This window comes from Sardina pilchardus, chromosome 2, assembly GCF_963854185.1.
Source record: "Sardina pilchardus chromosome 2, fSarPil1.1, whole genome shotgun sequence".
Taxonomy (NCBI): Eukaryota; Metazoa; Chordata; class Actinopteri; order Clupeiformes; family Clupeidae; genus Sardina; species Sardina pilchardus.
In genome coordinates this window covers 16,149,224-16,174,372 of record NC_084995.1, presented here as the reverse complement: position 1 = coordinate 16,174,372, position 25,149 = coordinate 16,149,224, and the positions used below count along the sequence as shown (strand labels likewise).

Genomic DNA, 25,149 nt, shown 5'->3' with positions numbered 1-25,149 from the left:
GATGCTGTATCACTCTCACAATACAACCTTTTAAAGTCCATTTTTACTGGGCACTAACTGCAATTCCAGAGTCCTACCCGCCCCTCTCCCACACACTCTATCTCTCCCTCCCTCCCTCCCACCCTCCCTCCTTCCCTCTCTCACCCTCCCTCTTTGCCCCACATTTCTTAAGCCCCTGACCACTATTCCGCACCATGTACAATGTGAAAAACATCATTTTTGTGCAGGAAGTGTGTAAAGGGGGGGAAAAAATATACGACAAAAAAAAAAGACACTGTCAAACCAGTGAAGGAGAAAAAAAACAAAAGGCGATAGGCGTTTTAGTCACGGGCGAGTGGAGGTTACGCTCTCCGAAGCGCAGCTGAGATGACCACGACTGGCTGCCCCATGCCGCGTTGAGTAGGCCAGTCAACTCAAGCATGGTGGAGATATGGGTCAAGACAAAATCCCTCCTTTTAATGTGTGATGCTAACCCAAATTAGCGGGGGCATGTGTTCACTGGAGTCTCGGGGCTCAGGTGAACGCGCGTCATCTTTTCTAACAAAGACTGCTGGAAAGCCTTGGCACACTTACCCAGAAACCCACACTCGGGCAGCTACTGAGCTCGCTCGCTCGCTCTCTCCCTCCCTCTCCTCCTCCCAGGTGGGCAGGGCATGGAGGTTGCTCTGGGGTCAGTGGCGGAATCAGAGAGGAATTTACAAAACCTGCCGGCTGGAAAGGAACTGCAAAGATTTTTATTATCCTGCCTGAACAACTTGTGTGATGTTTAAACAAGAGCAACGCTGTCCTCAACCACAAGGACACTTAGGTGCGACAAATTGTTTTTAGATCTTTACCTCAAATGGACCAACATGAATATGAATTGGGTGTCACGTCACTATGCCATGAGCGTCTGCATGCATACATATTCAGGAGTACTCTAGCCTGGGTGATTTGTACTCAGCCTTGGGCCCGAGTCTGAATGCGCACATGATCATGTTTTGCTGCAGTGTGCTCATTTAATATAAGCACTTCCTTACCTAATCTCATGTGCCATCACATGGCTCTGAGCTTCATCCTCTCCTTAGACTAGTCATATTTCTCTCCCTCCCTCCCTCTCCCTCTCTCTCCACTGTTCTTTATCATGTAGCTAATCTTCTTTCTCACTTTCTCACTCCATCCCTCCTTCACATTCACCCATCTCTTTTGTGTTGTATCTTTTCTTCCCTTTATTCCTCTTTTATCATTACCATCATTACTCTCCCATATCTCCCCCAATATTTCTCTACCCCCTCTCTCTATCTCTCTCTCTCCCTCTCTCTCTCTCTCTCTCCATTTACCACTCTCGCCAACCCATGGCCCTGCAGGTTTCTGAAGCTGAGCTGTGGGTTGGCCGTGATGCGACGGGCCCGCTCTTAATTCAATTATCAGAGTGCAAGAAGACGCATCAAGTAGGATTCGTGTCAAACATGGCCCCCAGCAAGACCCCGGTGCCTGCTGCACCAGAGAAGCAACCTCACCAAGACAAATGGAACGCACACTCTAATTTATGTTGGAGGGGGAACATGTAAAAGGGGGATCAAATGAAAAGAGGCACCACAGGGGGTAATGCACAGAAAAAAGAGAGAGTGGAAATGGAGATGAAAATGTTTGGAGGGGATGAAGAAAAGACCCTCATTTTGCCATTTCTACTTGCAGCAGACACCCCCCCACACACACACACCACCACCACCACAGCTATTAACTCCCCCCATGCCATGGAATGTCTTTTCTTCGTAGACTTTTATCTTTAGCTTCCATTACAATAATTGAATATCTGCTCTCTTCATTCAGTTCTTATGAGTTTGTTGAAAATATTTCAGCTTGTATTTGATGGAATTTGTGAAAATGTGTGTGAAGGGGGAACTCAAGCCATTCTTCCTCAGAGGTCAAGTGAGTCAATGAGAGTCTAAACCATATGCATATGTTTTACCTGTGTGCCAGTGTGATACCAGTGTTCAACGGATGAAACTATTAATATAAACATGTTTTGGATAATGCAAGGTCAAACGTGACAATATAAAAGCTCCCTTTCTTAGGGAGCTGCATTGATCACTCTCTCATTCTCCACAGAGTCACTATGTAGGAGCCTGTGTGTGTGTGTGCGCATATGCATGTGTGTGGCGACGTGTGTGTGCCTGTTTAAACAATAAACTCATCCCCTGGAGTTAATAAACTGGAAGGGGATCTCTCTGGTGCTAGTGCTGCAGCTAATCTGCATGCCGTTCCACGGCGCAGAGTTAGCCGCTAAGCACGCTTAATGACGAGAGCCAACCGCAGCGTGATCCGATTAGCAAGCAGGCTAATGGGCAAGCGCATCAGGCCCAGATGAGACAAAGCAAGACGGACAGCAGCTGGCACCCCTGACCAGTCCGAAAGTCAAATAGCTTCATCTAGGCTGTCCCAACGTGGGCATCTGACTTCGGGCAGACATAGCCCTCCCTCCCTCCCTCCCTCCGCTCACCGCTGAAGGAGCTGAAGGAATGTGCCGGAATCCTCCAGGGAGCTCTGCCTCCTCGCCTCATGAATATTCACATCGCAAATTGAGGTCAAGCTATCCCACAAAAGTCACATTTACAGATGCTGCTGAGAACGTCCCTGCCCACAGAGAGCATGTGTTGTAGTGGTAAAGGGTTGTTTTGGCCCCTGCTTAAATCAATGATGAGTGATAAAGAATTGTCTTGGGATTTGCTTTGGCCAGAGGTGACATCTTTGATACTGAATGTCGGCTTTTCTGAATATAGCCGAGAGTTTTGTCAAGGGGATAACACAACATACACTACAACAGCACTCTTCTCACTTCCCAATATTTACCGAACAGATGGTAGATTGCTGTGATTTGATATTATTAAGGAAGACAATGACATTGTACAAATCTTGTTCAAATCTTGAATCTCCCTAGGCTAAACATGTTTAATCTTTCCACAATAGCCAAACATATTGAAACAATCTGACTGTTTAACTTTGGGGATATGGATGAAATATGCTCACAATAACTGGACCAGTTTCCTCATGTTATCAATTATGTGGATTAACTAGATCACATCACTTTCTTTCTGCTCCAACTGTATCCTAGGAATTTTGAAGTGCTTTTCCAGAGGGAGGCTTTGTTTAGTGGAAACAATAAGGACAACTGACCAGTATGGATGTGAAGGCCATGGGCATGCCTGTGTACTTGGGCCACAGCCTACGCTGGAAAGAGGCAATCTTGAAATTAGCTACACAAGGAGGACAAGTGTTGGCAAATGATGAATGGGCATCAAGACGAATATATTCATTTGAACTTCCTGCATTTTCAGTGCTGTTGTGCTAATATCTTGTGACAGCTTGTCAGAGGAAATCTGCTGAAGCTTCAGAAAACATGTTATGTTATATGTTACAACACCCTGTATATGCAATAACAATTTATACATTGACATAATGACATGCTTCCAATATATGTATTTAAATAATACATTTCAAAGAAGAATAGTTCACAAGACCATTTGTTTTAAGTTGTATGTTAAAGATGCGGTTGTACATATAGGATACTGTAAAAAATTAAATTTGGTAATATACACAGTATGTATACAGTGTGTGTATATATATATATATATATATATATATATATGTGTGTGTGTGTGTGTGTGTGTGTGTGTGTGTGTGTGTGTGTGTGTGTGTGTGTGTGTGTGTGTGTGTGTGTAGATAGACTGTTGTTATGTATTAATTATTGCTATGAGTAAATTAACAGAACATTAAATGATTACCTTCATTCATCCTAGATCTACTTAAGTAATCTACACAGAGACTGCTGCAGTGTCATATGCAGAGAGACTGGGTAGTGTTTAACCGCAACATCTCTGGAGCAAGGAAACACTTCATCTCCACCTACTGGCTAAAGTGTGGAGACACAGTCACTTTTTTCCCCTTAGAGGACAAACATACTAGAGCTGTACAGTGACATCATTATCTGTATTTGTTCAACCAATTATCTGCATTAGTATCTGCATCCTAATACCAGAGGTGGGTATTGTGTATGCTGGAAGTTGTGCTAAGTCATATTGTATTTTGGAACCTAATGCAATTGTTTTGGACCAATGCAATTGTTGTGGCTTGACTTGTATGACCACTTCTAAACTAGCCAATAACTAGTCAGGGTTTACAATGATGCTTCACAAACATATTTTGTAAAACTGAACTTCCCAAACAAGTGTTAAGATTTTTGCACCAGTTTGGGCTGGCCTAAGACAAAATATAACTCACTCGTTCATTCTTTCTTTCTTTCTTTCTTCTTTTCATTCTTTCTTTCTGTCACAGAACCTACAGATTTATTTTTGAACTACTGTATCATTCCTATTATAAATAAAATAGCACTCATCTTAAAGGTTCTATCTTTATAAATAAATAGCACTCATCTTAAAGGTTCTATCAGCAATTGCAATCCCAAACACAAATTGTTATTATTACCTCTGCCAAGGAGGTTATGTTTTCATCGAGGACCGGCGTATGTTTGTCTGTCTGTTTGTTAGCAAGATAACTCAGAAAGTAATGGATAGATTACGATTACATGTTCAGGGAATGTCAGAAATGACCCAAGGAGGAAACAATTAGATTTTGGGAGTGATTCGTAACACCGTTGGGATTCTGGAGGCGTTTATGTTTTTCGGTTAGTCGTGTAATGGCATGGTATGGCCATGTGGTGGCGATCTGAATAGTTTAGGTTCAAATGTATGACAACCCAGGACGAACAATACAGGCGGAGGTCTGCGCTCTCTGAATGCTTTTCTAGTCACATTCATGTAATCTTCCTCATATTCGCTCCCTGCCCGCCCCATAAGCAGGCCATCAAAAAACACATATTTGTAGGCAACCTAGTAGCCTACTCTTGGATGGCTGCACGCAAAGTTGCAGATGAAGGAGGGCAGTGTTTTTTTCATGACGCACAAAATAGGGGGGGGGGGGGGGGGGGTGGGCGAGCTAGGTCTGTTTGTTTGAGATCTCGCTTCAAACACCCAATAGAAATGACACCACAAGTATCACTGATACCTTTAAAGGTGAACTAAGTTTTTTTTTAGCTTAATTTGCCTTAACTAATCAGCTTCGGAGTCATTCGATGGTTATTTGACTTATTTCAGGTTGAATGACAGCTGTCTTGCTTGCCCCTAGCGCCTCCAAACATGCAAGTTTTGTGTCACCGGGATTGAGCTTAGAAGGGTGAAAAGCATTTTGGCGACACCCATAGTTGTTAGGTGTCATGGCAACACTTCACGGCTACACCTGCAGAATGTGTGTGTGTGTACTGTCTAGACATGTTTTAATAAAGTATTTCAGGCATTACAGTTTTATCAATTTGTTAAACTACTTACATACAGAGAGTAGTTTACAATTTGAAATTCATATTGTTACACACATTTTGTTTAGGAGAGCAAAGGAGATCCTGCAGATTCCAGCAAGCCTTCCACATCTGAATAAGTAAACAAGACTGCAGTGCATGTCTCCAACCTGTCATCAGAACACAGATTGTCGTGTGTGGGTATAGTGAATATGCATAGAGTGGACATGGAGACTGGTCACATTTGGGTAATAGTGAGAGGCAAAGCTTCATGTCTGACTGATGTGATACATTATTGTCCATGGAAATGAGTAAAACTGGAGCAGTCAATGGTCCAAATAGCTACTATATATGGAGGAACGTGTCATCTTCAGAGTAAGCCATAAGGAAGATGACGGTAGTATCTTAATCGTGGGAAAGTGCTGAACAGATACCACAAAGAGCTGTAGAGGCTCATCACATATTGTGGGTTTCCTGTCCCTTTACACCTAAACTGAAGCGTTTATCTTAGGTGGGGTTCTGACCAAAGATTCACAACGAGATGAGCTGCAACGTTCTAAAACCTTGTAACTGCGACTACACATATTGAATGCTTTGCGACGGGTTGCAACAACGTGCAACATTTAATTCACACCGCTGCAACGGTTTCATCTCATCGCGGATATTTGGTGTGAATTGGCCCGTACATGTCCGCAGTAGAGACACATAAGACCATGTGCTCACTGTCATGAGAAACCACAGATGTTTCCATCACTGATGTGTAAGGTTTGGTCCATGCATTTGGTGAAAGCAATAGTTTGGGCCATAGCTCATGATTCCATAGCACATTGTATTTTGATAGTAACTAGATGCACCGCATAGCAGTACACAATATGACCGCCCTTCAGTTCTCCACATTCTCTCCACAAAAATGTGGAGTCAACTTTCCTGTATCTCCTTTATGTGCAATTGATATGCATACATCTCCTACTCTTGCAGCTCATATGTATATAAATAAGTGTGTGCATGTGTGAGTTTGCTTTTGTGTAGCCTATTATGTAGCCTATACATTTGTTATATAGCCCCCCATGGATGAATTCCACAAAACTTGGCATACTCCCAGAGGATGTTTGGTTAATAATATGAAATTTGGTGCAGTTCATAACATCTCATCTGAAGATATATTGCATTTTATTTTTTTACCATGGGGGTGCAAATCACAAATGACTGGTTATCAGCTAAGTTGATGCGGGCTCTTGAGACCAACATATCATGAACATTTTGTCATCCTCTGTGCCACGGTCAGGTAGTTATTTAGGAAAAACTGTATATTTTGGGTTTCGGGGGGCCAGCACAGGGGTGGAGTGGACCCCAGGTCCAAACTATATTTTTTCCGTAGAAGTCTACCAAGTTTCATGTGTTCATCTGACTTTGCAGAGAGTCTGGCCTAGCTCCATTGGCAAATGCTTATTTCCTGGTTGGTTGTCTGGAGTTTGAAATCATTGGAGGCCCTTTACAAGGGGAACTAAGCTTTTAGCTTTGTAGCTTCAGAGTAATTCAAATGGTTACATATTTTGTCAGGTTGAATGGTGGTCGTTTTGCTTCCACCTAGCGTCTGTGATCGGAAAAACCAACCATTCTTGTAACTTTGGGCTGGTGAGCCGGTGCACTGACAAACAGAAAGACTCACAGCCTCAAGATCATGCTCAAGAAAAGGCAGACTGACTAATTGAGGAGTCTTGTAAAATATACACGCTAAAGCTGTAGGGGAAGCTCTGCACAGAGACCTACAAGTGTAAACTTAGAAAACAGCGAAGAAATCGCAGAACCTGCATTATTTGTCTTTAAATCAATCACTAACGTTTGGTAATGACATATGTTAACCAGGGGGGACACAATGACAACGATAGACTTGCAACTTACGTAAATGTAATCACTCTCAGGAATGCCCCGTGTTCGCTGGTTGGAAGCCGAAATAAACAAGGGCGGGATCAAGCTATTCCAGACAGAGCACTGTAGCGAAAATAAATTGAGCAGAAGTAGACAGGCCGAGCCAGGCTGAACCAAAAGTTCTATAGGACTAGCGAAATCAGTCAGTCAGTTGACTCCTTTCAGTTGCACTGAAATTACGGAAGAGAGCAGAGAAAAGGGCTGATTATGTGAGGAGCTTGATGATGATGTCAAATAGAGAAGTGCAGTGTGTAATGTCTGCGGACTGGTGAAGGCGCTGTTTACACTGTGTTCACAAATGTACATACTACTGGCCCTAGTGTAAGCATTCTTCATGTACAGTAGGCGGTGAATGCATTTTTAAGACTCAGCTCTTAACCAAGCTTATAATTAATGCCCACAATAGCTATTTATAAATAGCGCCATGAACTGGCCAACTGAATTGCAACCACATAGAACAGAGGTGTCAGAACATTGGTTGGTGAGTTTCCTGTCCCCATTATCTGTAAAGGGTTTACTTTAGGTGGTAGAGACCTTTGTGGGCTCACCGTCATGGGTAATCAAATGTTTCCATCACTGGTCAGGGTTGGGCAATGCATTGGGGTAAAACAGCATGTCAATGGGCCATACTGTAGCTCATATTTCCATTAATGCAGTGCATTCATTTTCAAATAGAGCTCCAATACATCTGATTGTCAGGTGGTGGGTAGTCAAGACAAATGCCCAAAGGTGATTTTCACAGTTGATTTATACATTTCTAAATATAGAATTCTTAGAAGGATAAAAAACATTCTAGCAACAATAGGTAGCTTGTATAAAGTATTTCAGGCATTAGTCTTGTTCAATTTGATAAACTGCTTACATACAGAAAGTAGTTCACAATTTGACATTTGTCACAAAGACATTTTGTTCAAGAGTGTAAATGACATCATGCTAATTGCAGAGGTAAATCCCTCAAGGCCCGCACATCTGAATAAGTCACAAAGTCTTCAGTGCGACATTCCTTCTTTGGCCTTGGCTTGTGTCCACTGGCAGGGATATCCAGTGCAGCATAAGTCAAGTCTTCCACCTGTCAGCAGAACACAGGATTTTAAAATAGCCTAGATATGTTTGGGAAAAGACCACAGGTTGGAATGAAAGCTACAGTGCGTGTGCTTGTCTAGGGGAGAGAGGGGTAAGATGAGCCGAGGGGTAAGGTGAGCCATACCCTTTTTCTAGGATATGGTAAACAAATTTAATTTTATGACAGCATTCTAAGGGGGAGGGGTCCCTTTCCTAACATCTGTAGAGAAGGGAAGTACATGGAAAATTTGGTAAGAAAGATATTTGGAATAATGTGTTTTTTTGCTCTCTGAGTGAATTACATGTTTGTCCAGAAGTAAGATGATTTAGAGAAAACAAGAATAAAACAACATTTAGACACATTATATCTAAGATGGTGCCTTCATAAGCTATTATATGAGGGCTAATCAAAATGACAAATCTTAGCCTAGCTTGTCATGAGAAGCATTTTTTCCCGAAATGGTGCTATGGGGTAAGATGAGCCGTGAGAGGTGGGGCAAGTTGAGCCACAAAAAGCCTGACAATATCAGGCCTATATTTTAACATCAGGCTTTTAAATTGCAGTTGAGTTTATTTTTGATAAGGATTACAATATGATATTTTAACATATGAGAATAATGTACAATATTATATTTTAACATATTTTAACATATGAGAACAAGGTAATATGGTCCATGCATCCACTCTATATCCCTTTTAAACTTTAAATGGATTTTAAGATAAGTTTAAAGGCTGAATTGGTTGACATAGCTTTTACAGGTCATATTTTGTGTTATGAACAACGAAAGACTTAATAAAACAATCTTTTACCTGAGTTTTTGCTTTGGCTTATTTTACCCCACACATTGGCTCATCTTACCCCGTGCGTGGGGTAAGTTGAGCCACTTGACCACTTTTTTTCAAAAGGGCATATCACTGGGTCTATAAAATGTTTTCAATTATTTTTTTGGTCAAATAGTAGCAGGACACTTTGAAGTTTGATATGGTATGAAGATTGCAAAAAAAGTCGTCTTTGACATGACGCTGTGATGAAAAATGTAAAAAGTGGCTCGTCTTACCCCTCTCTCCCCTATGCCAGATTCTATGTCTGAATTCATATTTCCGTATACTACCGGATTTTTTCCTGCTGCCGACCTATGTTTCCGTAATGTTGCCGCCACAGCTGCCTATGCATGCAATCGCGGAAAAAATCGCACTTGATGATCAAGTGAAGTATTACGTGTAGCCTTTTAAAGCGCCCTATGTCAGTGGACAGTTCCATCTCTCACGCTGCAGCTAATGCAGCAAGTATCCTCCTCTCCCGGTGTAAAAGCACTCTTCTGACAGCGCGGCCGCATTTCTGCCCAGCGAACCAAAGCCAAAGAAATTCTACATTAGATGTGAACAAACGGAGGCCGTATACATTTCGCATGCTTCATGTCTGAATTTCTGCTCTCGTCAGAAATGCGGCAAGCAATTATAGCAGAATGTGCGTAAAACCTGTCTGAAAATGGCTATTTCATGTTGAACTAATGAAATATTTGCTGGCTGTGGCAACAATTTCGACAGAGTAGGCTATGGTTCGCAACATATTGAAAAAATGAACTGAACTAGTTCATTTTTTGGAGCTGTGAACTTCGTTCATAATTTGGAATGATGAACTATGAACTGAACTAGTTCATTTTAAAATTTGTGAACGATGAACTGAACTAGTTCATGTAGAAAGTGAACTTTCCCAACACTGGTGAGTACGCCCTAAGTATCCACTGGGCATGGGGCCTTCTCTCATTTGGCACACAAGCAAATAATCATACTTATCATACTGTATGAATATTCAAACACCAAACCTTTTCTGTTTGGTGGATGGATGTACTCTTGACATGATGATGCTGAGATTGTGATCCTGATCGCAAAACACAACAATAGCACATTGTTTGACAAATGACAACCTGACAAATCATATGAAAATGTGAATCCTGTATATGACATGACAGAATGGTACGATACAGTAATGCATATGAGCATGTAATGTGTGAAAGAGAGCCACTGTGATAATACCAGTTCTGCTGCAGAAGCAGTAAACACAGATGGAAGCCGTGAGTGCAGACAGTCCAGTGCACACAACACACATGCTGACCATCAACACCCAGCACTGCCCGTGGTCAGGGGGAGGAGGAGCGGAGGGCTGGGGACTTGAGGATGCTGCTGCTATGGATATAGAATAGATGCACTCAGGGTTGGTTAAGCTATGGGACTCAGCAGGAACAATATACAGTAGGTAAGTAACCACTGCCAGTATGTCTTCCTGCAACTCTTTAGTGTGTCTACCATGGCATCTACATCAAGCAGACTGTTACTCTACAATAAAATGTAGTGGTTGTGAAGGAATACTGGGGTGGTGTAAAACAATAAGCCCAGAGTGGGCTTCATAATTTATAGGACATTTTAGAAGAGAAAGGGGCATCTCAATCTCTGTTGACAATTGAAGCCACAAGTTATGTGAGGCAACTGGTGTTTTGATTGTAATAGTGACCAATTACAAAGCAGGTCAATACACAGAAGCAGTCAATATGGTATTAATGTGGCTTTGCTTCTGTTAACTTGCATAAAACACTGTCCTGTGGCTAATACACAGGAAAATACTGCAGTTGGAAGAGTGTATTAAGATGCAATATTAAGATTGCAATGAGGTGAGATATAAAGCATTACAAATTCATCCAATCTTTGCAATGGGGCATCTAGACTAGAATATAATTCCTGAACAATTTGCCATCTGCATCAGCCATGATATGTAACTTAAATAATGTAAAGAAATATAAGGGTGTGAATACTAATGTAACAGTAGGTAATTAAGGCCAATTTATCCTTTTGTTTTAGTTTACTTAATGTTGTCTCCCCCTGCTGGTTCTCACAACATAAGCCACGACACACCTGCAGGAAGAAAATATAGACTGACAGGAAGTGTGGCCTAGTCAGGTGCTTGATTTAGGAAAATGCTAGTCAGCGGAAGAATGTACAGTTTTTTTGACCACACTATTTCAGGATATTAGATTAGAACGGCAAAGCTCTTTCATTTACATTGATTTGCATTCATACTCTATCAAGGATTTCAGTTATGTCTAGAAGGATAGAGAATCCTATTTAAGTTTAAAGATTGAATTATTATTTGTACATTTGAACATGTCTCGCTCGTGTGGTGGCCTGAAAGGTGCGGTATATCAAGCTGCCGATAGAAACATCATAGGCCTAATACAAAAATGTGGAAAGTGCAATTCTATTGATGAGAACTCATTGCCAGTCATCAACATTAACGACACCAATCAATAAAAAAAAATCAAACATTTTACTGCGGCTCTGCTTAAACAATAAATAACCAATATATGCAGCAGCTGGTGGATGGTGAAACGGTATTTTATAAGGCTTGTCCAGCGTCCGAACCATTTTTTTTTTTTTTTTTTTTTTTTTTTTTTAATTCTCCATGACAGTACATTTTATATAGGTTATAGCCTACTAATCAAGTTACAACTCCACCTCTTTAATTCAGCTGGCTGGTTGAAGTCTTAAAATATTGTAAACAAAGTAGCAAAGTCGGCTAGCTGGTGTAGGCCTACTGGTTTTACTTTTTTTTTTTTTTTTTCAGTTGCACTCTTAAAAATGTTGGTCGCATGGAGCCCTGCTATATGGTTTATATCGCTGTTTTTTCTATATTAAAATCTTGAATGTTCATATCTAGGTATAGATATGATAACGGTATATCGTTCAGCCCTAAATGGGATTAAGGGACTTACAGGGCTCTTACATTTCAAAGTGGACTGGAAAACTTGCAGTTTCACAACAGCAACTCAGACACTGTTATAAAGTTACTGAGATGTGGATTTGTGCAAAAATACTGAGTGGGAAAATATGTCTTTCTTTTACAATCCCATTATACACGTTGTACTTATACTATATATTTTTTGCCTTTTCATGATAAAACGTGGTCTTACCTGCAAAGGTCACTTTAGTGTGAGTATGTCCTAAGAAATATGAACTGGTTGTCTGTATCGTATATCCATCAAGGTACACACATACATCTGACGTAGTGATGTTGGTGATCAGTAAATTATAGCAGTCATCATTACTGTTGACATTACTCCTGATCAATTCAAGACGTGTTTGATCTTTCACATAATCTTGTGTAATATATTGAGGTGGCTGATCAGAACACAACTTAATCCACACTGCTTGAGATCCAATATCACTCTTTGTAGAGCAGTTCAGGGTGATATTTCCTCCTGGAACCACAGTCCTCTTTATCTCTTGTCCTGTAAGCTGGGTTGGGATGCAGCTTAGCAGACCTGAGGAGGAAGATGAACTGTGAAAATGGGGACACACATGGCACATGATATAAAAGGGGTCAGTATGTTAAGTATGCATTAATTAACATGTGAAAAACTAAAATGTGATGTGATGTTAAATACAGGACAAGGGGAAACATGGTGAAAGAATAGTGTACTTACAAAGGAACACGGCAGCGGTGATGTCCATCCTCACCCCCTCTGACAATGTGCTCTCATAGACTTTAGGCACGCATCAGCACTACAAGCTGAAGTATCCTTCAAGCCCTGCCTCCAAGAGGCTTTTGTATTGGTGTCAAATGTCAGAGGATGCTATTGCCGTCTTAACACACACATTCAATCCATATGACAAAGAGCTATGATACAAGGTGTTACACATATTTTTGCATAGCGGTCATCCAGTGTTCCCTTCATAGGAATCATCTGCTGTTTTGCAAAGTCTGAAAAAAAGAACCCTAAAGTTTCAGTGGATCAAGGCTATAGCAGATATTTTCAATGGTTCCTAGACTTCAAACACATTGCCAAAACAGTGTGATTAAGTTAACGTGTTTAACTTAACAGGATAATCAAAAATGTCAGGTAGAAACACTTTTGCAGGCCCCAGCCATGGCATGACTGGCTGGGGCACCTGCACCGCACACTGTCGACCCAGGTTCGATTCCCGTCCCGTGGTCCTTTACAGATCCTACCCCGGCTCTCTCTCCACTCTACTGTCCTGTCCGATTAAAGGCATAAAAGCCCCCCCCCCCCTCCAAAAAAAAAAAACCCACAAGAAACACATTTGCAGTACCCTGGAAATCCAGAGTTCTCGCGAGAGCACAATTTGAATTGTGTCCGCAAGATACTCTGGCCACAAGCAATGACGCACACTACTGTACATTTACCTCAACCTGGGGAATCAGCAAATATTGCTCGTACTGTTATCCAATTGCGTTGAAGTCCAGAATCAGTCAGAGTAAATATTGTTCGTAGTGCAATTGCGTCCAGTGACCAGCCTCATCGCCGGCGAAGCACCGCTAGCTAGGCGCAAAGTTCTCACCAGTCGAATCTAGTTGGGAGTTTACAAGACTGCTACGTGAGAACTTTGCGCCTAGCTAGCGGTGCTTCGCCGGCGATGAGGCTGAATATAGTTCCAAGTAAAGATCTGCCCAGGTAATAGTCTCGTTCGATTTTGCATTATGATTTGTACTCGTTTTGAACACACGGCTCCCAAGATATATTTAGAAAAAAATGTAGATGTCTCGGTCACTTTTTTGGAGGACGTGCTCACTGACACCCTTCATCTACAGCAACTGTGATAAGCTAAAGCTAAAATCGCTGCTCCCAAAGCAGGAGAATGCCCGGACGGATTTTAACCGGGTTTTTTTCACTGTTCTAACTCTGGGGGTGACCGAGACTAGCTTAATTTCATTTTTGGGTGGCGTATTCCTTTAACTGTTTTGTTATTTATTTAAGACCACATATGCATCAACTATCTTTCTAAGTTACAGTATGTAGGTAGGGTTGCCAGCTTTCTCAAATCCAAATCAGGGACTGATTGCTGATTGATGTATGCTCGGCAGGCCGCGTTAAAATGCGTGGCGTAGTTTGGACACTCCTGAGCAGTCCCGCGGCCCTTGTGACCCAGAGGTGCAAAACTGAGAGTTTGTGGCTGCCCTCGTTGGGATGCTGGCGGCCCAATTTTGGGCTGACAAGACTGTGTTTGAAATACGGGACAGGAGCTGTCCCTGAAGGGACAAATCAAGATTACTCATAATTCGGGAAATCCTGGGTAATACGGGACGGTTGGCAACCCTATGTGTAGGCCAACCTTCGCTCAGTATGTTATTGCTGGAAGTTGTTAGGATGTACCTATAGTATGGTATAATATGGTAACCCTAGCAGAGCTGATACCCACATACAATATGCACCTCTATCATGTCTAGTGTAACTAGTGCCATTGATTACAGTGGAAGCTACTGTATTTATTGCAGCAGATGCTATACGAACGGAACACTTCAGTTGCGTGCCCAGTGTAGCCTCCCTGTTCGTGAGAGCATTCTTTATATGATGAATGCACTTGTAGCTTTGAGGCCTTCTGGTTTCATAGCTTTGATGCGGTTTTTAAACAGACCCCATCTATGAAAACTGGACTGCTACCACACAGAACAACAGCAGAGGTGTAAAATATATATATAGGTCTGGTTTCCTGTCTCTTGCCACGTAAACTGAAGAGTTTGTCTTAGATGCCTGAAGTAGAGAAACATAAGACCACATGCTCACTGTCATGAGAAACCACAGATGTTTCCATCACTGATGGTCAGAGTTGGGCCATGCATTTGGGTGAAAACACATCAGAGGGCCACAGCTCATGTGTCCATAGGCCTAGAGCATTGTATTTTGATAGTAACTAGATGTACCGCATAGCGGTACACAATATGACCGCCGCTCAATTCTGCACGTTCTCTCCACAAAAATAAATTGTATTTTGATAGTAATTATTAATGCAGCGCAAAAACGCATGTGTCAGATAGTGCCTCAATATGTCTTGTTGGCAGGTGATGGATAGTCAAGACGAAAACCAAAAGGTGCTTTGAATAGTGAATTTATAATTTATTGATAAAGGCAGATTGACAGAGTGACCCTCAGAAGGGTGAAAACCATTTTGGCGACACTTGCTGGTGTTAGGTCTCATTACAGTTTAAATTTGGTAAACTGCTTACATACAGGAAGTAGTTCACAATTTGAAGTCCATAATAAATGGCACACACATTTTGTTTAGGAGTGTGAAGGAGATCCTGCATATTCCAGCAAGGCTTGTACCTCTGAATAAGTAAACAAGACTTCAGTGCTGTCTCCAACCTGTCATAAGAGTAGATGAGATTAGATTTAACTTTATTGTCGTTGCAAAAGTAAGGACAACCAGAACAGTGAAAAACAGTCTAGCATGTAACCAGTAGCCTAGTGCAGTCATTAAAAAGTGCTTATTTTCTTTTACATAAAAAGCACATAAAACACAAAGTTATCAGAGGTAGTCTGACAGTCCATAGCCTATGTGCAAGGGAGAGAGGGGTGGGGCAGAGGCTACACAGGGGAATACATATTGTCATGTTCATGTATGGGTATAGAGTATGCATAGAGTGAGATTTGGGTAATGGTGAAAGCCAATGATCCATGTCTGATTGAACATTTTGAACATTTTCGGTTTCACTTTACTTGAAGTTACAGTATGTACATAAGAGTGACATGACAAGTCATAAACATTCATGACATAATGCTTCTGACATTAAGTGTCATTGGGTTTTTGTCAAGACAAGCTAGGATTAGGGGTCATGTGTCATGACAGTGTCATGTCACTCTGATGTACTGTAGAATAGATACAGTACCTTCAATTAAAGTGTTACATTTTCTATGAGCAGAAAGCTGTACCAGACTAGGGCATTCTGCATGTTACAATGATGTCGATGTTGTAATAGTAAAGGAAATGGCAGGTATTTGAAATGTAGGCCACATTTTCATCAAACATCAGCTTATTGTTGAACCTCTTCAGCAAATGAAATTCCACGTATGCAGAAAAAAACCTACGATGAAAATAACTGATATACTGTAGTTGTACAACAGTCCAGAATGATGTTACAACTTACCTCACCTGTCTTATTTAAATTATGTTAACACAAAGAAAAACAGTACAAATGTTAAACCTTATACTGATATTGAAAACCAGTGTTTATTTCAGATTAGATAAAGTGGAATTCCTGGTCGAGTTGACTGTTCCTTGGGAAGACAGAGTAGAAGAGGCCAATGAGTTAAAGAGAGCAAAATACACTGAAATAGCAGAGGAGGCAGCGCAGCGAGGTTGGAGTGTGAGATTAAGGCCTATTGAAATTGGTGCACGAGGGTTTGTGGCCAGATCTGCTATTGGCTTGCTGTCTGAGTTGGGCATTCGTGGACGAAGTCTAAGGCAAGTAGTTAGTAACATGTCTTTGGCAGCAGAACGAGCAAGTGAATGGTTGTGGGCGAGGAGAAGCTCTCCTTCCTGGGGTAAGGTAAGCTAGCTGGCTTATTTGTTCTGTGTTTGTGATACGGTGCCTAGGTTTATGGTGTGTTCATGTTGCAGAGTTGACCCACAACGCCGCCGGCAACATGGTAGCATGTAGCATAGCTGGCTTATTTGTTCTGGGTTTGTGACACGGTGCTTAGGTTTATGGTGTGTTCATGTTGCTGAGGTGACCCAGAAAGGCACTGGCAACATGGGAGCATGTAGCCTAGCACAAGCTAAACTAGCTGGTTGTTGCAATGTGGTAGTATGGTGTGTTCATGTTGCTGAGTTGTCCCTAGGCCTGTCGCGATATTCAATAAATCAATAAATCGCACAATAAAAAAAATGAGCTCGATAACTTTTCCGGCCGCGATAATTTCCATTTTCATGCTTGATTGTTTTTCTTCTTCTCTCTCTCTCTCTCTCTCTCTCTCTCTCTCTCTCTCTCTCTCTCTCTCTCTCTCTCTCTCTCTCTCTCTCTCTACGAAAGAGAGGATAACCACGGTGCTTCCTTTAGCGCAGCCTAACGAGGAGTGAACCCTCATGTCAGTCAGTTGTCAGACATGTATCTTTCAATAACATGACGGACAACTTTACTTTCTTACATTCATTTGATTAACAGGCTAGACGAGGCTTTGGCGATTGGCCTAAGCACACTGAAGAGGCTTTCTGTTGTAGCTTGACAAGTATGGGGGTAAAAATAGTGATAATGCAGTTCAGAAAATCATGCTTATAAGCTACGTATTTTCATCATCTGATAAAGACACACTCCACGAAAGTCTGCACTCCGCTGAGAGCTCAAGAATCAGCCAAAACAGCCGGCAGCTCCGGTTAAAATGTCGTAAGCTAATTGTCAGCTGTGGTGAAATGTGTTCGTAATCAACGTTATATGTCATAAACGTAGCATACCTATGAAAAGGCTTTGCAGTAGGATTATCCGATGACCAACTTATTGCTTCAATTTGTATTTTATGTGACGTGCAGATGCTGGGTTCATGCCGTTTTGCGCAAGTTTCAAATGTTTAGCTGACTGCGTAGGCCTAATTGATCAGCTATGATGACATTTAGTTCCGTGCATAAGGCTTAGCAACTGTCACTCTACACGCCCCCTGTTGCATGTCACGTTTTAATTTGCTGGCCCTTAAACAGAGTCTTAAGTAGAGACTGAGAGTCCATTGTATTTATTGTTTTTGGTTGTTTTGTTCATTTATTGTGGATATTTAAAAATGTCTTCCCATTCCAGTTCCTTATTCTTTAGAAATACAAGTTATTGATCTTTGAAAAGGTGTACCTGCATTATTATGCCATTATCATTATATTAGATAAAAATGATCTCAGAACGGCAATATTATCGTTTATCGCAATAATTTCTGGGACAATTTATCGTCCAGCAAAATTTGTTATCGTGACAGGCCTAGTTGTCCCACAACGGCGCCGGCAACATGGTAGCATAGCATAGCTGGCTTATTTGTTCTGTGTTTGTGACACGGTGACTAGGGTTATGGTGTATTCATGTTGCTGAGTTGACCCACAACGGCGCCGGCAACATGGTAGCATGTAGCATAGCACAAGCTAAACTAGCTGGTTTGTTGCAATGATTGTGGTAGTATGGTGGCAGCATGGAGGGGAGTGTCTCCAGGACGCTGGTTTCACTGTTAAGCCTTCATGAGGTGTCGTGGGCCTAACTTAACGAAACATCGGTGAATGAGGGTGCCCACTTGATAACCCCAATGACATGCTGTATACCGTAGCCTATACTGCTGTGGGTTTGGCCATTTGTCTTGTGTTTGTGACCATTGGTTAACAGATTGGTGGTTAGTCTGCTTCTTTAAGTTAATTTTGGACAGGGGCTTCTTAATGTGTTTTTGCCTTGGATTTTGGCACAAGGGATTTTTATTTTCATAATCCTGTGTATTAATGTAAAGTAATAGAAGATCACCCAGTCAAATTCCTTGTTTGTTTATGCAATAAAGCTAATTCTGATACAATACACCTATAGCTTTACAAGTACAGTATGTAGGCTATCAAAGGATTATCAGGGAACAGTTGCCATGAAACACTTTTTTTTTTTTATCCTTAAACAGTTGTAGTTTAAGAAAAACACATACAAACTTGTAATCATATTTTATGAACACTCAATCAGCAAACCTGTTCTCTTTGGTACCCCGAGCCCGCTATTTTGACATGATGATGCTGAGATTGTGATTCTGGTCCTGTTTGTAAAACAATCGCACACTAACATGACAAATAATACATCTAATAAGCATTGTAAATGACAGAATTGCATGATACAGTAATGCATATGAGCATGTAATGTGTGAAAGAGAGCCGCAGTGATAATACCAGTTCTGCTGCAGAAGCAGTAGACGCAGATGGAAGCTGTGAGTGCAGACAGTCCAGTGCACACAACACACATGCTGACCATCAACACCCAGCACTGCCCGTGGTCAGGGGGAGGAGGAGCGGAGGGCTGGGGACTTGAGGATGCTGCTGCTATGGATATAGAATAGATGCACTCAGGGTCGGTTAATCTATGGGACTCAGTAGGAACAATACAGTAAGTAACCACTGTCTTCCTGCAACTCTTTAGTGTGTCTACCATGGCATCTACATCAAGCAGACTAAATAATGTCTTCTGTTACTCTACAATAAAATGTAGTGGTTGTGAAGAATACTGGGGTGGTGTAAAACAAGCCCAGAGAGGGCTTCATAATTATAGCACATTTTAGAAGAGATAAGGGAAAGGGGCATCTCAATCTCTGTTGACAATTGAAGCCACAAGTTATGTGAGGCAACTGGTGTTTTGATCAAATAAATAGTGACCAATTACAAAGCAGGTCAATATACACAGAGGCAGTTAATATGGTATTAATGTGTCTTTGCTTCTTTCAACTTGCATAAAAAAACTGTCCTGCGGCTAATACACAGGAGTAGTTGGAAGTGTGTATTAAGATTGCAATGAGGTGAGATATAAAGCATTACAAATGCATCCAATCTTTGCAATGGGGCATCTAGACTAGAATATCATTCCTGAACAATTTTCCATCTGCATCAGCCATAATATGTAACTTAAATAATGTAAAGAAATATAGGGGTGTGAATATGTAACAGTAGGTAATTAGGGCCAATTTATCCTTTTGTTTTAGTTGTTTTAGTTTACTTAATGTTGTCTCCCCCTGCTGGTTCTCACACCATAAGCCACGACACACCTGCAGGAAGAAACTATAGACTGACAGGAAGTGTGGCCTAGTCAGGTGCTTGATTTAGGAAAACGACAGTCAGCGGAAGAATGTACAGTTTTTTTGACCACGCTATTTCAGGATATTAGATTAGAACGGCAAGCTACATTGATTTACATTCATCCTCTATCAAGGATAGTTTTCAGTTAAGTCTAGAGGGATAGAGAATCCTATTTAAGTTTACAATTATTATTTGTAAATTTGAACATGTCTGGCTCACGTGGTGGCCTGAAAGGTGAGGTAAGATCAAGCTGCCGATAGAAACATCATAGGCCTAATACAAAAATGTGGAAAGTGCAATTTTATTGATGAGAACTCACTGCCAGTCATCAACATTAACATAAAGACACCAATCAATAAATAAAAAATCAAACATTTTACTGCAGCACTGCTTAAACAATAAATAACCAACATATGCAGCAGCTGGTGGATGGTGAAACGGTATTTTATAAGGCTTGTCCAGCGTCCGAACCATTTTCTTTTTTAATATATTTTGTTTTTTTAATTCTCCATGACAGTACATTTTATATAGATTATAGCCTACTATTTAACTCCACTTCTTTAATTCAGCTGGCTGGTTGAAGCCTTAAAATAATGTAAACAAAGTAGCATAGTCGGCAGGCTGGTGTACTGGTTTAACTTTTTTTTTTTTTTTTCAGTTGCACTCTCAAAAATGTTGGTCGCATGGAGCCCTACTATATTGTTTATATATATATATATATTTCTATATTAAAATCCTGAATGTTCATAGCTAGGTATAGATATGATAATGGTATATCGTTCAGCCCTAAATGGGACTAGGGGACTTACAGGGCTCTTAAATTTGAAAGTGGGCTGGAAAACAAGCACAACATCTCAGACACTGTTATAAAGTCACTGAGATGTGGATTTGCGCAATAAAAAAAACTGATTGGGAAAATATGTCTTTCTTTTACAATCCCTATTATACACGTTGTACTTATACTATATCTTTTTTGCCTTTTCATGATAAAACGTGGTCTTACCTGCAAAGGTCACTTTAGTGCGAGTGTGTCCTAAGAAATATGAACTGTTTGCCTGCATCGTATATCCATCAATGTACACACACGCATCCGACGTAGTGATGTTGGTGATCAGTAAATTATAGCAGTCATTGTTGACATCACTCTTGATCAATTTAAGGCGTGTTTGATCTTTCACATAATCTTGTGTAATATATTGAGGTGGCTGATCAGAACCCAACTTAATCCACACTGCTAGAGATCCAATAGCACTCTTTGTAGAGCAGTTCAGGGTGATATGTCCTCCTGGTACCACAGTCCTCTTTAACTCTTGTCCTGTAAGCTGGGTTGGAATGCAGCTTAGCAGACCTGAGGAGGAAGATGAACTGTGAAAATGGGGACACATATGGCACATCATATAAAGGGGTCAGTATGTTAAGTATGACCTGTAATGAATTTATGAACATGTCAAAAACTAAAATGTGATGTGATGTTAAATACAGGACAAGGGGAAACATGGTGAAAGAAGAGTTTACTTACAAAGGAACACGGCAGCGGTGATGTCCATCCTCACCCCCTCTGACAATGTGCTCTCATAGACTTTAGGCGCGCATCAGAATTACAAGCTGAAGTATCCTTCAAGCCCTGCCTCCAAGAGGCTTTTGTATTGGTGTCAAATGTCAGAGGATGCTATTGCCGTCTTAACACACACATTCAATATGACAAGGAGCTATGATACAAGGTGTTACACATATTTTTACATAGCAGTCATCCAGCAATTCCCTCATTCATAGGAATCATCTGCTGTTTTGCAAAGTCTGAAAAAAAGAACCCTAAAGTTTCAGTGGATCCAGGCTATAGCAGATATTTTCAATGGTTCCTAGGCTTCAAACACATTGCCAAAACAGTGTGATTAAGTTAACTTGTTTAACTTAACAGGATAGTCAAAAATGTCGTGTAGAAACACTTTTGCAGGCCCCAGCCATGGCACGACTGGCTGGGGCACCTGCACCGCACACTGTCGACCCAGGTTCGATTCCTGCCCGTGGTCCTTTCCAGATCCTACCCCGGCTCTCTCTCCCACTCGCTTCCTGTACATCTCTCTACTCTACTGTCCTGTCCGATTAAAGGCCCCCGCTCCAAAAAAAAGAAAACACTAGAAACACTTTTGCAGTACCCTGGAAACCCAGAGTTCTCGCGAGAGCACAATTTGAATTGTGTCCGCAAGATACTCTGGCCACAAGCAATGATGCACACTACATTTACCTCAACCTGGGGAATCAGCAAATATTGCCCGTAGTGTTATCCAATTGCGTCAAAGTCCAGAATCAGTCAGAGTAAATATTGTTCGTAGTGTTATCCAATTGCGTCCAGTGAGATTTTCAAATGCATGCTTGGTTCCACTCCTCGAGTTGGCCCATTTCCATTTTTCATAGCCAGACCCTTAACCTGAAAGATTCCAGGGTCTGGTTTGCTACCAGGCTACTTTTGCAGTGTATTTCTTTTCCTCTTTCAGCACAGCTGAATCAGTACCCTAGGTTATCATACAGTATCTTCTAGTGTGGGTATCATATCTGCTAGGTTATCATATCTGCTTGGTACGCCATAATGGAGTGACATGTCACCACCTCAAATAGAGCACATATTTTAGAAGAATAGAATATGAGAAAATAAATAAGCTATAAGTTCAAAATGTTACAAGGTTAAAGTTTAGCAACATTAACCCAGCAACCACTGACGGAGAAGCTCAGTGGAGAGTTACATGGTGAGAGAGTGGTCAATCTGAACTATGGATCAGTCAACAGATATGCTGAGCAGAATTGTCTCAATTATTTCGTATTACATGTTTGATTAATGCAGTTTTACAGATTAACTGTTTTGTTATTTATTTAAGACCACATGTGCATCAACTGTCTTTCTAAGTTGCAGTATGTAGGGTTGGCAGCTTTTTCAAATCCAAATCAGGGACTGATTGCTGATTGATGTATGCTCGGCGGGCCGCGTTAAAATGCGTAGCGTAGTTTGGACACCCCTGAGCAGTCCCGCGGCCCTTGCGGCCCAGAGGTGCAAAACTAAAAGTTTATGGCGGCCCTCGTTGGGATGCTGACGGCCCAATTTTGGGCTGAAAAGGCTGTGTTTGAAATATGGGACAGGAGCTGTCCCTGAATGGACAAATCAAGATTACTCATAATTCAGGATATCCCGGGTAATACGGGACGGTTGGCAACCCTATGTGTAGGCCAACCTTCGCTCAGTATGTTATTGCTGGCAGTTGTTAGGATGTACTGTACAGCATTACTGTATAATATGGTAACCCTAGCAGAGTTGATACCCACATATGCACCTCTATCATGTCTAGTGTAACTAGTGCCATTGATTACAGTGGAAGCTAATTATTGCAGCAGATGCTACGAACGGAACACTTCAGTTGCGTGCCCAGTGTAGCCTCCCTGTTCGTGAGAGCATTCTTTTTATATGATGAATGCATTTGTAGCTTTGGGGCCTTCTGCTTTCATAGCTTTGATGCGGTTTTGAAACAGACCCCATCTATGAAAACTGGACTACCACACAGAACAACAGCAGAGGTGTAAAATATTTATAGGTCTGGTTTCCTGTCTCTTGCCACGTAAACTGCAGAGTTTATCTTAGATGCCTGAAGTAGAGAAACATAAGACCACATGCTCACTGTCATGAGAAACCACAGATGTTTCCATCACTGATGGTCAGAGTTGGGCCATGCAATTGGGTGAAAACACATCAGAGGGCCACAGCTCATGTGTCCATAGGCCTTGAACATTGTATTTTGATAGTAACTAGATGTACCGCATAGCGGTACATCTAGGTACACAATATGACCACCGCTCAGTTCTGCACGTTCTCTCCACAAACATAAATTGTATTTTGATAGTAATTATTAATGCAGCGCAAAAACGCATGTGTCAGATAGTGCCTCAATATGTCTTGTTGGCAGGTGATGGATAGTTAAGACGAAAACCAAAAGGTGATTTGAATAGTGAATTTATAATTTATTGATGAAGGCAGATTGACAGAGTAACCCTTAGAAGGGTGAAAACCATTTTGGCGACACTCGCTGGTGTTACCTGTAGGTCTCATTACAGTTTCAATTTGGTAAACTGCTTACATACAGGAAGTAGTTCACAATTTGAAGTCCATAATAAACACATTTTGTTTAGGAGTGTGAAGGAGATCCTGCATATTCCAGCAAGGCTTGTACCTCTGAATAAGTAAACAAGACTTCAGTGCTGTCTCCAACCTGTCATAAGAGTAGATGAGATTAGATTTAACTTTATTGTCTTTGCAAAAGTAGGGTCAACCAGAACAGTGAAAAACAGTTTAGCATGTAACCAGTAGCCTAGTGCAGTCATTAAAAAGTGCTTATTTTCTTTTTACATAAAAAGCACATAAAACACAGAGTTATCAGAGATAGTCTGACAGTCCATAGTCTATGTGCAAGGGAGAGAGGGGTGGGGCAGAGGCTACACAGGGGAATACATATTGTCTGTGTGGGTAGTGAGTATGCATAGAGTGAGATTTGGGTAATGGTGAAAGCCAATGATCCATGTCTGATTGAACATTTTGAACATTGTCGGTTTCACTTTACTTAAAATTACCGTATGTACATCAGAGTGACATGACATGACAAGTCATAAACATTCATAACATAATGCTTCTGTCATTCATTCGGTTTTTGTCAAGACAAGCTATAGGTCATGTGTCATGACAGTGTCATGTCACTCTGATGTAGGCCTACTGAGTACCTTCAATTAAAGTGTTTCATTTTCTATGAGCAGAAAGCTGTACCAGACTAGGGCATTCTGCATGTTACAATGATGTCGATGTTGTAATAGTAAAGGAAATGGCGGGTATTTGAAATGTAGGCCACATTTTCATCAAACATCAGCTTATTGTTGAACCTCTTCAGCAAATGAAATTCCACATATGCAGAAAAAAACCTATGATGAAAATAACTGATATACTGTAGTTGTACAACAGTCAGAATGATGTTACAACTTACCTCACCTGTCTTATTTAAATGATGTTAACACAAAGAAAAACAGTACAAATGTTAAACCTTATACTGATGGTGAAAACCAGTGGTTATTTCAGATTAGAAGATTACCCAGTCAAATTCCTTGTTTGTTTATTTGTCTAATTCTGATACAATACACCTATAGCTTTACAAGCAGGCTATGTAGGCTATCAAAGGATTATCAGGGAACAGTTGCCATGAAACACTTGTTTTTATCCTTAAACA

At 41.1% G+C, this 25,149-nt stretch overlaps 1 protein-coding gene across 1 annotated transcript; it reads right to left on the bottom strand.

Annotated features, from left to right (window-relative positions):
• Window positions 1–12,536: 12,536 nt before the first annotated feature.
• On the bottom strand, window positions 12,537–21,510 carry LOC134098316 (uncharacterized). Its single transcript, XM_062551348.1, has 5 exons — window positions 21,414–21,510; window positions 20,898–21,242; window positions 18,998–19,141; window positions 18,803–18,867; window positions 12,537–12,653 (listed from the first exon to the last, which is right to left on the bottom strand). The coding sequence occupies exons 1-5, from the start codon at window positions 21,439–21,441 to the stop codon at window positions 12,537–12,539; spliced, it is 699 nt and encodes a 232-aa protein (XP_062407332.1). The 5' UTR covers window positions 21,442–21,510.
• Between the last annotated feature and the right edge of the window lie 3,639 nt (window positions 21,511–25,149).